Source organism: Ahaetulla prasina, chromosome 1, assembly GCF_028640845.1.
Source record: "Ahaetulla prasina isolate Xishuangbanna chromosome 1, ASM2864084v1, whole genome shotgun sequence".
Classification (NCBI taxonomy): domain Eukaryota; kingdom Metazoa; phylum Chordata; class Lepidosauria; order Squamata; family Colubridae; genus Ahaetulla; species Ahaetulla prasina.
In genome coordinates, this window is record NC_080539.1 from 104,413,702 (window position 1) to 104,427,638 (window position 13,937).

Consider the following 13,937-nt stretch of genomic DNA (forward strand, 5'->3'; position numbering starts at 1 on the left):
TTCACAGCCTTCTTTTTGACTCGTGCATTTTATAGGTCCTCAATGGAAGGCAGGTTGGTAGCAATTGCTTTTTCTGCAGTTCTAAAGAGGTTTGTGATGCCCCCTCCCCATCCCCTTCTGTGTGCCCTGCGATATTTTGGCGAGAAGAGGTCGCCGATCGACACAAAACAAGCTCAGAGGGCAAGCAGACTCTCTTGAGACGCCGCTTGGGCACCGCCAGCCAAGCTCTGCTTGGGGATCACGTGGGCACGCCGCTCCTCCCTTCCCCGCCTCGGGCTCCTCCTGCTTTCGTTGTGGGGTCGCGACTCGATCCCTTCGCCCGCCCTCCGCCGCGCCTCCGGCGGTAGGTATCCGGGTAGGGCTTGCCGTTTGCGGGAGTGGGCTTTGGCCTTCGGCAGGGGCGTGTTGCTTTTTCGCCTCTTCCTGCTGAGGAGGTTCGAGGGGGCTGCGCTTAGAGATCCCGGCGCCTGCGCTGGCGGAGCCATTTCGTTTCCTTCCCTTAAAAACAAACCCGAGATCAGTGATCTCGGCTGTTTGGTCCGTAAGTCAGGACAGTAGATCTAAATCGACCCACCCATCCCGCGTTGCCCAGCTTGCAAAAGCCTGGCAGAGTGGGATCGCGGCCGAGAGTCAGTCGGTGGGTGGGTGGGTGGGTCCAAAAAAATCTGCTTTCTGGCTGGCTTGCTTGGTCCCGGTGCGGTCGGATCCCGCGGAGGGCTGGATCCCGAGTCTGAAAATGGTCACGGTTATAGAATAGAATAGAATAGAATAGAAGGGTGCAGAAGCCTTTTGGAAAGGCGGAAAGCCGGTGAAAGCGGAGATCTCACCGAATGTTCAACCGGGTGAATTGCAACCTCTCTTTGTGATGATGCCGGTTGGTGGTTGTTAAGGGCTTAACGCTTGCACCGCCCCAGGCGCGGAATCCTTGGACGTCAGTGTGTAATCCGAACGTGGGAAACACGTGGCCTTCCAGGTGTTAACTCAGCCCCCGCATCCGATGTCGGCTGACTTCTTGTAGTTAAGAGTTTAGTAGCATCTGGAAGGATCAGGTGCCTTGGAGGGACCACCCGAGCATCTCTTCCTCTCGTCCCTTGTTGCTCGAGGGAGTTCTGAAACAATCCTCAGGACCTCCGATTGACAAGACGATGTTTTAACGTTTTGCTCTTGCAATAGGCGTTGTATTTAATTGGTTATGCGTTTACAAACATTAATATATTATATCTTGTTATATTATTGCTTTTGGAAATCAGATTTGATTTGGTGAACCAGTGAAATAAAGTACACGAAGCAGCTTCAACAGAATGCTGTTGTCATGATATAGTTTTTTAAATCAAATTAGATTTCTATGTCAGAAGTTTTAAGATTTCAAGACAACAAAGTATTCCCTCCAATTTTATTCCCTCAACAATTCTGAGAATATTGTAGGATGGGCTGGGAGATAATAGCAGCCAAGAGAGAGCTAGGCTGAAGATGAACTTGAATCGTAGTCTTCCTGTCTTAGTCTAACTAATACAACCATTGACTTTATAGTGAATAAGCCTAAAACACGTTTTGGAATTATTTTGTTTATTGCTTAGACACAGCTGTCATTAACAGTAACACATATTTTGTTTTTACATACAGGATGAAGAACTTGGAGAAAGAAAAGTTTAATAGTTTCATATTTGAGAGATGTGAAAATGCCAGCAGGTGCAAACTTCAATGTTTTTATATATTTCGCACAATCTATAACAATTTTTTTAAAAAAATCCAAAACAAAACTATTTACTTTTAAGTTTTCTTGCTTTAAAGAATATTAGTTCTGGCACAGACTTTTCTGACTTCCTTGTTAAACATTGTACATATTGGCAAAGAATTTTCTATTAAAGAGGTTTTTCAATGTGTAATTCTCATGCTGTTCTTACAGAATTGCTATTTTGTTATTTCACATACTTCTGTTATTGCTGTAATTATTGTTTATATTTTATATTTCTATATTTTATTGATATGTCTGCAATTTTATAGAGATAAGATGTGAGTAAAGTAGACATGTCCAACCCATGGCCTATGGACGGCATGCAGCCCTTGAAAGCTAGCAATGCAGCCCCACAAGATTGTAAACTTTTAACATTGTGATTTATATACGTTAACTATATTATAGATTTTATATGTGGCCCAAGACAATTCCTTTTCTCTGAATGCAGCCCAGGCAAGTCAAAAGTTTGGACACCCAATAATGTAAAGGAGTTAAATAAATGTTGGCCTATAAGATAAATGTGACATATATTCAGGTACTCAAAAGCCATCTATTAATTATCTGTTCCTTTTTGCAATAAGGCCTGGTATATTTCTTTGTTTTTTACAATTCCATGCATGGAATTGTTCATTCTAAGTTTCTTTTAATATATTATTTGGAAATGTGGTAGCCTATCTTATCTAATAAACCAAGTTATCAAATTGTTTTTTAAATTTCCCAGTTGAGAGCGAAGCCAAAGCGAAAACTAAGGTTCGTTTTGAAGAAATATTCAGGAATCATGCTGGTCTAATTGAGAAAAGAAAAGTTTAATAGTTTCATATTTGAGAGATGTGAAAATGCCAGCAGGTGCAAACTTCAATGTTTTTATATATTTCGCACAATCTATAACAATTTTTTTAAAAAAATCCAAAACAAAACTATTTACTTTTAAGTTTTCTTGCTTTAAAGAATATTAGTTCTGGCACAGACTTTTCTGACTTCCTTGTTAAACATTGTACATATTGGCAAAGAATTTTCTATTAAAGAGGTTTTTCAATGTGTAATTCTCATGCTGTTCTTACAGAATTGCTATTTTGTTATTTCACATACTTCTGTTATTGCTGTAATTATTGTTTATATTTTATATTTCTATATTTTATTGATATGTCTGCAATTTTATAGAGATAAGATGTGAGTAAAGTAGACATGTCCAACCCATGGCCTATGGACGGCATGCAGCCCTTGAAAGCTAGCAATGCAGCCCCACAAGATTGTAAACTTTTAACATTGTGATTTATACGTTAACTATATTATAGATTTTATATGTGGCCCAAGACAATTCCTTTTCTCTGAATGCAGCCCAGGCAAGTCAAAAGTTTGGACACCCAATAATGTAAAGGAGTTAAATAAATGTTGGCCTATAAGATAAATGTGACATATATTCAGGTACTCAAAAGCCATCTATTAATTATCTGTTCCTTTTTGCAATAAGGCCTGGTATATTTCTTTGTTTTTTACAATTCCATGCATGGAATTGTTCATTCTAAGTTTCTTTTAATATATTATTTGGAAATGTGGTAGCCTATCTTATCTAATAAACCAAGTTATCAAATTGTTTTTTAAATTTCCCAGTTGAGAGCGAAGCCAAAGCGAAAACTAAGGTTCGTTTTGAAGAAATATTCAGGAATCATGCTGGTCTAATTGAGAAAAAGAAAATTAAAAAGAAACAGTTAAATGTCCCAGAGAATATTGTGGTGAGTTGGATATACTTATGAATAAATGTTTGTTGCTTCCAAAAAGTAAAGTGTAGAATTTCTAAATTCACCTTCATAAGTAGCGTCAGGGAGTTTTGATTATCCTTTGCAGGGTCAATACATTTTGAACAACATGGATTGGTGAAGCTTTATAGTTTCATACCCTCGCCCCCAATTATTTGCTCCCTTTTAGAGTAAAAAAAAAAAACTTGAAAATACACTTTGAAATTAAAGACTTGTTTCTATAATTAGTGCTATTAAAGTGGGATGTCATGATTCTGTTTTATTCTTTTCCTCGCACCACAAGTGGGTACATTTGAATGTCATGGTTGGATCCAGGAAAAGTGCCTGGTGAGCAGAAGTTTTGTTTCAAAGAGGCATTTTCAGACTAAATGAACTCAATATGTAATCTTTGTTAATACCCCTCTACAGTTATGGTTTTTGTACCCTGAAAATATGTTCTGAAGGTTAAGGATCTCTGCACATGATGAAGTGCAGGTTGAGGGCAGCAGAATGGATAGGAAGAAAGATAGGATACAATAGGAAGAAAGAATGGATAGGAACAAAGACCAAGGGGAAAATGGCTTTTATTCCAGAAAAATTATTGTAATATTTGGAATGGCCAACTCTGTATGGTCCAAAGGAGAAATTCACAAAATTCTCCTTAAAGTTTGTCCTCAGAATGGTATGTTTTGCACATTCCTAAATTTATTTCCTTGTCTGATTTGGCATTGTCAGGGTCAAAAATATCATTTAAAATGTGCATTGTTAGGGCTTACAGATTCATAAATTCAAAGAGGATTTGATTTTTTTCTCTTTTTTCGCTGGCAGAATAAGTTTAGGAATACTTTCAGAACATATTTTTCAGCAAATGTTATTTTAATCTTCTTTCCTTCATAATCCTTTCATCACTTTGTCTCTCAAAAATGTGTATTTCTTGCAAGCCTGATTTGGTATTTTACTATTTTTATATTGTATTCTTTTTTGGACAGATTTAAGAAACTTTTGTGCATTTTTATGCTGGACATTGTCCTGAAATTTGGTCTAATAGAGAATTGAATGAAAGTATTTCAAATAAATAATGCAAGCATTAAAAGTCCAAAGGATTTTCTTTTACAGTTACCATTAATAATGATAATTCTAAGTGACGTGCTTTTGTTCTGAAGTGTAATGTGCAAGAAAGGCACAGAAACATTTTTATTTATTATCTAAATAAAGTGAAGTCTTGGAATAAGTATACATATATTCCAAAGAACAGTTTCACAAAACCAGTCTCCAGTGGTTTAGAAGAGAAAGACAAGATTTCTTTTGAGAGAAAAATAAAGGAATTGGGAGTGAGGTTAAGAAATGAAGGTTATAGTTGATACAGAAAAGAAAAAATCAGAAAGTGATTAGGAAAGAAATGGAAAATTAGTTTAGACAAAATAAATCAGAATTTTTACAGAGTTAAAATAGAATATGTACATATTTATAAATACGTTTTAATTATTTCCAAAAGTTATGATCAGGTCTTTTGAAATTGAATTTGGTTTTTCAGTCTTCTGACAAAATATATCTAATATCAAAGAAGTGCATATAACTCTGTGTACAGTAATTTCAGATTAGCAGATTGCAGTGTAGATATATCCCTTTTAAAAAGTTTGAAAATCAAATGTTTAAACTATCTTGATTATTATGAGCTTCTTTTGTTAAATATTATTTCAATTACTAGGTCTGTGGTCAGTAAATTATACTTTTTCAACAAGTAATATTTATGTTAGGTATAAACGTAGCATATTATTTTCATTATACTTGAAGTTTTTTAGCACAACATGCTGACAGAGCAATTTTTCAGGGGCTTGAGAAGACACGAGAGGATTTTTCTTATAAGAGTTTCATTAAAATCTTGCTCAAACCTATAATCTTTTCATGTTTTATATGAATTCCATCTGTTGGTTGACTCTTGTAGTACAAGTAAATCTTAATTGTTCCCCTTCAAACACTAAAAGTGAAATATTAATAAAAGATTGTATTTATTTTTTATAATAATTGCATATCAGTGTACTGATAAATGGCTTCCCAACATTTTGATTACAGCTGGAGACATTAAAAAATCATCTGACCAAAGGAAGCGAAAACGAGCCCATTATCAACAGCACATATAACCCTGAGGAAAGAAGTCCACAGATCCCAAAACGTACGTTGAGAGATAAAGCATCAATTGAAGAAAAAACAAATGATGTTAGCGGAGAGGAAAGCAAGCAAGTTGGGCTTAAGAAGAAGAAAAAGGCAGCCCTACAGAAACAACTTAATGAGGAAGAAACGATATCTGAAACGAAGTTACACTGTTCTGAAAAACAGATTCAAGTTTTTACAAAGAAAAAAGCAGACAGCGTTTTGCAGGCAGATGCAGTTCATTGGAAAGGTGACACCAACATGAAAGTTGCCTTGAGTGGACTACGAGACAGATCTGAATTAGATGAGGAAGAAGAACAGTTAATTCAAGCCTATGAACAGCAAGTGGCTGAGGAGGAAGCAAGTGCAATTAAGAAAAAAATAAAAAAGAAACTTAAAGAACAGATGTCTGAATTCATTCCCAGCGCTCAAAGCCATGAAACAGTATTGAACAATGAAGTGAGAAAAAAGAAGAAAAAGAAAAAAGAAGTACCGGTTTCTTCTGAATCTCAAACAAGGTATAATAGTAAGTGATACATTTGTATGGATGTAAGATTTGTGACAGCTGTTTGGGTTGCATTATTGTTGACATCAGAAATAATTCCATATGGCTTTGTGAAGAAAATATAATGGCTCTGTCATATTGGAGTGTGGGGGGGGGGAGACATTCAGTGAACCAGTTTTGTCTCCTTGCAAAACTATACCATGGTTTGTAAAGAGGAAATGACAGAATAGATGGAGTCGGGTTTGATAAGACATATAAGGAGCCTGCCCATTACACTCATAAATCATGACAGTTGTAAGGTGGGTCAATCATGTGACAGACCTGCTTTTTCAACCTTTCTTGTGATGGTCATTAAGCGAATGCGGCAGTCATTGTTCATGATGGAGTGTTTTTGCTGAAAACTGGAATTAATTTTTGGCAAAAACATTAATTGTGGTCACATAGCCATGTGACACTGCCAACTGCCATAAATGCAGGCCAATTGCCAAGCACCTCAAGTGCAGTCATGCGACTTTAGGGAGAGAGGCAACCACTGGAACTTTAAGGGTTTTAAGTCTCGTCTGGATTATTGCAATGCTCTCTACACGGGGCTACCCCTGAAGTGCACTCGGAGGCTTCAGTTAGTCCAGAATGCAGCTGCGCGGGTGATTGAGGGAGCCACACGTTGCTCCCGGGTAACACCGCTCCTGCGCAGTCTGCACTGGCTACCTGTGGTTTTTCGGGTGCGCTTCAAGGTGTTGGTTACCACCTTTAAAGCGCTCCATGGCTTAGGGACCGGGTACTTACGGGACCGCCTGCTGTTACCTTATGCCTCCCACCGACCCGTACGCTCACACAGAGAGGGTCTTCTCAGGGTGCCGTCCGCCAAGCAATGTCGGTTGGCAGCCCCCAGGGGAAGGGCCTTCTCTGTTGGAGCACCTACCCTCTGAAACGAACTTCCCCCTGGTTTGCGTCAATTACCTGACCTTCGGACCTTTCGCCGTGAATTGAAAACGTACTTGTTTATTCAAGCGGGACTGGCTTAATTTTTTAATATTCTAAATTTTTAAATTTTTTAAATTTTAATAATTTTAACTGGTGTATTTTATTTATGGGTCAAATTCGACGGTTTTAATTTTCGGCCATTTATAGAATACGTTATTTTAACTATGGTTTTAATTTGTATATTGTTCTGTTTTAATCTGGCTGTACACCGCCCTGAGTCCTTCGGGAGAAGGGCGGTATAAAAATCTAAATAATAAATAAAATAAATAAGTACCTTTTGGGAAGTCAGTTGTAATTTTGAACGATTGCTAAGCAACTAATCACAAGTTGAGGTCTATCGGTAGGAATGGAGATTGAAATCACACCTTCCATGTCATGTTGCCTAGATTTTTAGCCATGCCAACCCTCAGCTTGTGTTTCACCATGATTCTGAGCTTATCCTACCACAGATCCAGTTTGATAGGACGAGATTTTTAATAAACTTTTCCTGAACAAACTTTGTGTGGGCAAGGTGGGCAGTTAAATCAATTCAAACCACTTTGAATGTGTATGTTGTTTGCCTGCATTACAGAATGTAATTATTGAACCGTTGAATCTGGCAGTATATTTCAAATCCTTGTTAACCCCATGACTTTTTTCATTCAGTGCAATGTTCCTGACTGAATTACAACATGAGCCAGAGGAAGAAAATACCAGGAAAAAGAGATCTTTGGAAAGACCATTTGTATCCAAATCTAAAGAAGGTGATCTGTTAATAGAGCAGGAAACGAAAGGCAAAAAAGCAAAAAGAAAATCCCCAAAAGGTTTGTGTGATTAGAAGTGGAATGTTTTAAATGTTTTCTAATGGAAATAATTCTCAGTTAAGAGGTCTATAGTGTGTATATGTTGCCCAAATTGCCCCATCTTTGTGGCATAAAGATCAGAACAGTAATCCACTGGTTTTGTATTAGCAAGATTGAGGTGATGGATCCTGCTTGCATTTAAGATCTGGCTATTTTCACAGGCAGCCAGGATGTTATGCATGTGCATTGTTGAGTCTAAGTTTTATTTGTAAATAATGGTGCTGGGAAGGCTGTTTTAATAATATCAGACATAATAAAGGAAGCCAGCTTGGTCTGGTGGTGCAGGCACCAAACTAGAAAATGAAAAACTATGAATTCAAGTCCTGCCTTAATCATGAAAGCCAGCTGGATGACCTTGGGCCAGTGACTCACACTCAGCCCTACTCACCTCATAGGGTTGTTGTGAGGAAAACAGTAGTGGGAATGTGTGTTAGGTATGTTCGCCATCTTGAGTTATTTGCAAAAATAATAAAAGTGGAAAATAATTAAATTAAATTCTGGCCAGAGTTGTCTCATATTGTGAGATAGGTGGCAAAGAACTTTACTTAACTCCTTATTGTAGGATTTTAAGGGGTGAAATGTATATTTTAAGCCTTGAGAGACTTAAGGCACCCACTTTACAATTTAAAACCTAAAAGCACCTAGCCATCTCTAGTTGGGGCTGCCAGATTTATTTCTGCCTGTCCTGGTATCTTTATGAAGTCACTAAGATTTCTGACAGCTCCCAGGCAGAAGTACTTTCTATGTTAAAGTGTTTGTACTGTTGAATCATTCAGGACAGCTGTTACGCATGGAAATCATGATCTGACTCATAATAAATGAGTTGACTGAAAATTCATTTAAGACAAATTTTTAAATTGTAGGTTTACTGGTAATTGCAGCAATAAAGTTAACAGTAGTTCTCAATTTTTACTAAAGCCTGTTTTTTCTTTCTCCTAGCTCTAGAAGAAGATACTGAAAACATGACAGAAAATGCCTTACACGTGACTTCTGGGAATCTTTCACCGGAATCAAAACCTGGTTTTGATGATAACCTTGTTTTAGGGGTTTACATCCATCGAACTGATCGACTTAAAACTGATTTTATGGTATCCCATCCAATGGTTAAGGTTCATGTAATTGATGAGAAAACTGGTTTATATGTGAAGAAAGAGAATAGGTGATTTTACTGACTTACTGTAGATTTTTTTTATTCTTGATGTTAATTAATTTGTCTGTGAAAAGCTCAGATAAATTTTTGGTTTTTCTAGATCCATATAGATGTATAACCCATTAAATGAGGGTCATTCAAAGTGTTTAAACAAAAATGCATCAAATAAAAATGTCGCTTATTTAATATTCCTTAATTATTTCTGCACCACAGTAATTCTCATTTGCTGAACAGAATTGAGGTTTCTATGCTTAAGCAGTTTTAGATGGAGTCAGTATTTGGATTTTGGATTGCGAATTGAGACATTTAAGAATTTATCATTCTTTTGTAATTTCAGATAATAATTCTCATTGCCAGTTGAATGTAATGCAAATATTATTCGTACGTTTGTTGGGTGGTCAGATAACTATAGATGTAATGAACATTCATTTCAAATAGGACAGCCTGTAAATTATGCACAGATTCTCTCCAGGATAATACTCTTTTTTTCTCTCTTAAGGTTATCCGTCTGATGTTCTGTAACCTTTGACCTGTACCAAACACATTAATTCACTTTTTTATATTTCATTGTGGTTTGGACTTTACTTTGAATAATCTGAATAAGTTCACTATATACTGATTTGCTCATAAGGGTAAGCTTCAATGTTATTTGTTTGTTTTTGGTTTAGCCCAGTACCTGAACCAATCCAAAGGAAGAATCCAAGGACAACCCAAAGACAAACAAATCTCATGCCTTGAAGTGGGACATTTAAGCTAATTGATAGTTCGATGTTGAACACTTTTTTTATTGAATTAAAGCTACTTCAGTGGTGGGTTGCTACTGGTTTGTGGTAGTGAGTGAATTGGTAGTGGTGGCAGCAGGAGGTGGCTCTGCCCAACTGCTCCGACATCTCTGTGCATGCGCAGAAGCGTTGCGCATGCACACCCACAAGCGGATTGGTAGCGAACGAAATTGAAAACCACTACTGAGCTACTTACTCTGTAGACAATTATAATAGAAACAAGACATAACTCAGTTACATGTATTGTTTTTATATAGCAATCGACAAGTTTCATCCTTCTATGAACAAGAGAAAGTGGGGCATATTCTTCCTATTATGACCCAGCCTTACGATTTCAGACAGTTTAAATCAACACTACCAGAATGGGAGGAGCAAATACTATTCAATGAACGTTTTAACTATTTTCTCCAAGATGCTGAAGGGAGCCCCAAAGTAATTCTGTTTTTTGAGGTAAGAAATGACTCATTAATCATTTTATCTTTTGTTCCTTCTGGCAAATACTTTTTGTATCTTTCCTCTTACGGGTAAAATCCACAATTTCAAAACTGGATTGTTTAGGGACCATGTACTTTTGGTGGTGGAAGCAGACCAGATAATCTAATTGCATAAACACATTTTTGTTAAAAAAAATTTTGGATAGCTTGTGAAATTTAAAGATGCATGTAGGGCATTTTTTTTGCAACATCAGAGAGTACAATATTTTATTTTCAGGTCTCCTAATAACCCAATTATCTATTTTACTGCTTAACTGAATACTTGGTTGCTAGGGAGAGAAACAAATTTAAAATCAAAGCAAAAGTAAAGGAATGTCATCTGGGAAGTTTCTTCGATCCATAACAGCCTGCATCTAGTTTGTATATACGCCTTTAAAAGCATTTTCTTGTGGTGAACCTCGCATCCACTGTTTTTATGGCATGCTGAGTGAGATCTGAAATTCATCAAATACAGCAAGTCTTGCTGTTCTGTATATATCTCAGTTGTTTACTGTATTTGCCACAAGAGGTCTTTATCATAGGAAATTAATATGTACAAAAGATTTATGAAAAATCCAGCAAAATTAACTGATATTTTCTATGACTGTAATTACAGAAATGTAAACTGAATAAAATGTGTTTTCTACTTCCAGATCCTTGATTTTTTGAGCATGAATGATGCAAAGGCCAACTTTGATATTCAAGCTCAGGAAAGCGGCTTTCGGAAAATCTGTTGGGCATTTCTAAAGGTTATTATTTTTTATTTTAATGGAAACATTGTACTGCCGCATTAAACAAGTCTGAGCAAAGATAAACACAAAAATGGCTTTGCGTATAGTCAAAGAATAGACTTCGTATATAGTCAGAAAATTAGTCAAGGTACATTTCAACTAGTTTATATTCAAAAAAATTTCAATTTGCAAAATATAGCAGATCATATATCTACCCACCCCCGTAGTTGAAAAGTTGGATGGAGGGCCTTCACAATTATTTATGTTTGGATTTCTGATTAAATATGTGGTGGCTATTTATGTTGGCTTTCCTGAGTTTATTCTGGCACCATTTAATGAAACACAAAACCAGCTTGTTTCTGAGTCAGTAATACAAATGACAGCAATACAAATGACAAAATCACCAGACTAATCAGAAAGCATTGTCAACGATCTCTTGGCTGTGTGATGTCATTGTGAACCCCAATTAATGTGATAGCAATATTTTTGCCCTCATCATTTTATCTGTGCGTAATAGATTTTGACTTTGGTGTATGGAGTTGTGCATGTAGCAGTTTTCTTCCATTCTTTAAACCAAACTAGTCTTTCCTGGGATCATACTGCAGCTGTGGAGGGCAACTGCCCCCAATTGTTCAAAAGACAATCAAAAATGTGACTCTTCATCTAGGTGAACATCTAGAAAAACAGTGAGACCCCTCACTTCATCCATCTGTTGCACTTACCATCTTTCATTTTTTATCGATGGCTGTTGTAATTTCTTTGATTGTTTTGATCTGCCCAGATTCATTGGAAGTTGGGCCTAGTTGCCTTTTCACAGCTGCCATTCTTAGTTGCTGAAATAGAGAGAATAAATTTTTATTGGATGATAGTTTTTGCAAAACGTTTTTCTTTTGAGTCAGCTATTATAGCTAAACCTGTAGTCTGGAAATTGTAGTATGAGCTTGATGTCAGGCCTGGAAACCATACTAGGCTGTAGGTTTCCACAACTTCAGGCTTTTGAGTCATATCTTCCGATGGGAAGTAGATGATCTCGACCAAGTCCTCAGATTCCAGCCTCACGGCCCCTTCAAGGGTTTCTGCTTGCTGGCTTTCCATCTTCACTGGGTCTTTGCACCGCTGTGGAGTTTGCGGAGGCTGGGGCCCAGCACCCCCCTAACGGGCCCCCAGAGCGCAAGAGAGGGTACTGTTAAGCCAAAGAAAGTTTTGAGTTTTGGAATAATGTCAAGGTTCCAGAAAAACCTTTTCTGCATGAAAAAAACTCTGAAGCCATTGTCTTTCAAAGTTCTTTACTAGCATAAGGAAACTGGCACACGATGAGTGAAATTCCAAAACAGAAACTTCCGGATTCTTTTCCCAGTTATACAAACCCCAAGAGTTCCACCCCCCTAACCCCTTTGCTGGTCACATGGTCCCAACGTTCTTCCACTTTATTCGAAACCTCTTCTTGCCACTCATTCTGCAGATGCGAACACAATGCAACCTTGACCGCTTCAAGAATGTTACCATACCCCTCAACCCCCCTTCTTCCCCTCATGGGAGAAATGTGGCAGCGTCTGGAAACCTACGGCCTAGTATGGTTTCCAGGCCTGACACTTGACTCCTTGTGTCCCTTCTGAAAAAAAATTAAGAAGTGTATGATAGAAATAACTCTGGCATAGTCTGGCATAGTCAGGCTGTAGCAAAAGGTTGGAGACATTGGCATTCTATTGGTTCTGATAGGAACAATTGGATCTGGTTCAGAATCAACTAGTTGGTTCTTAACGTCTAATTTTAAGTATTGATACGTGAATGTCTGTGAAGATTCTCAGTGATCCAGGTCATGGTTGTCCCAAAGGTACTTGAAAAACAAGAAAGTCCAGTTGCCTCCTGAAAAAGCACCATTGGGACAACCATGACCTGGATCACTGAGAATCTCTACAGACTGTTAGGGTGGGTGGCTTTTAGATCTCCCCAGTGTTAGTCCAGGATCTTAGCTGCAACCCTATATTTGTTTATGGTTTTAGGGTGCTGCTGTTTGTCCTTTCATCAATAAAATATTACAGCATAATGTATGTTTTTTTCCCCCCCATCTTAATTATTTGGTCATTTTCAGCTTGTTGGTGCAAATGGAGTTCTGAATGTTGGTGGAAAAGTACGGCTTCAGTTGTATTCTCCTCCTTCAAGGACCAGGTCACAACTTCACGTGGTGGAAGTTTATGACTGGTGGGCAAAGTGTCCTAGAAACAATTACCCTTCAACATTGTATGTGACTGTAAAAGGCATTAAACTTCCCGATCACGTATGTTAACTTAAACGTCTTTAAAAAATATCTTGTGACCATGACAAAATAAGGTGGTCTTCTTGGCCTTTTTATTTATCAGCTGCGGAGAGAAAAATATTTCTGCTTGTGTTAAATTCTGAAATGTCTCATCTTTAATTATCCCCTTACAGTAATCTAATATAGTTCTGTTTTATGCTATAAATAAATTAATGGGAATTTTCCTCTTTTTTGTTTTTTTAAAGAAGACTGCTAAAGCGGAGATGTATTCATTAGATTTTGCTTTAGTGAAATTGATTAACAGTAATTTTATTGCTGTCTTGTTTTGATAAACTGGATGTAGCTAGTAATTTGAAGGGTATAGATTTAGAAAGCTTCTTTATCTTATAGATTCAAAGTGATGATCCTTAGTGATTTGACTCATTGGATATTCATACGTACACTCTTTATTTCTGCTTAGAAAGATGCCTTATGCTTCCATACAAACGGTTTCTACTGTAGCACAATTCAGCGTTAATACATGAGCATGTGTGTTGACACAACTGCTTGCTAGTTACAGAATTTAATATGCTTTTGACATGTCATGTTAGC

At 37.3% G+C, this 13,937-nt stretch overlaps 1 protein-coding gene across 5 annotated transcripts in view; it reads left to right on the forward strand.

Annotated features, from left to right (window-relative positions):
• The first annotated feature begins 270 nt into the window (after window positions 1-270).
• The window catches only part of AHI1 (Abelson helper integration site 1), a 77,165-nt gene continuing 63,498 nt past the window's right edge, over window positions 271-13,937 (forward strand). Inside the window, exons 1-10 of one of the 5 annotated variants that reach the window (XM_058171334.1) lie at window positions 271-343; window positions 1,624-1,689; window positions 2,457-2,581; window positions 3,347-3,468; window positions 5,545-6,140; window positions 7,757-7,914; window positions 8,893-9,112; window positions 10,143-10,335; window positions 11,012-11,107; window positions 13,182-13,367. In XM_058171334.1, coding sequence (XP_058027317.1) covers window positions 2,572-2,581; window positions 3,347-3,468; window positions 5,545-6,140; window positions 7,757-7,914; window positions 8,893-9,112; window positions 10,143-10,335; window positions 11,012-11,107; window positions 13,182-13,367 — 1,581 coding nt within the window. In that variant the 5' untranslated portion in view covers window positions 271-343; window positions 1,624-1,689; window positions 2,457-2,571. Of the gene's footprint in view, window positions 344-456; window positions 1,690-2,456; window positions 2,582-3,346; window positions 3,469-5,544; window positions 6,141-7,756; window positions 7,915-8,892; window positions 9,113-10,142; window positions 10,336-11,011; window positions 11,108-13,181; window positions 13,368-13,937 lie in introns of those variants that run through there. The other 4 variants (XM_058171348.1, XM_058171343.1, XM_058171365.1 and 1 more) reach the window with 4 other exon arrangements.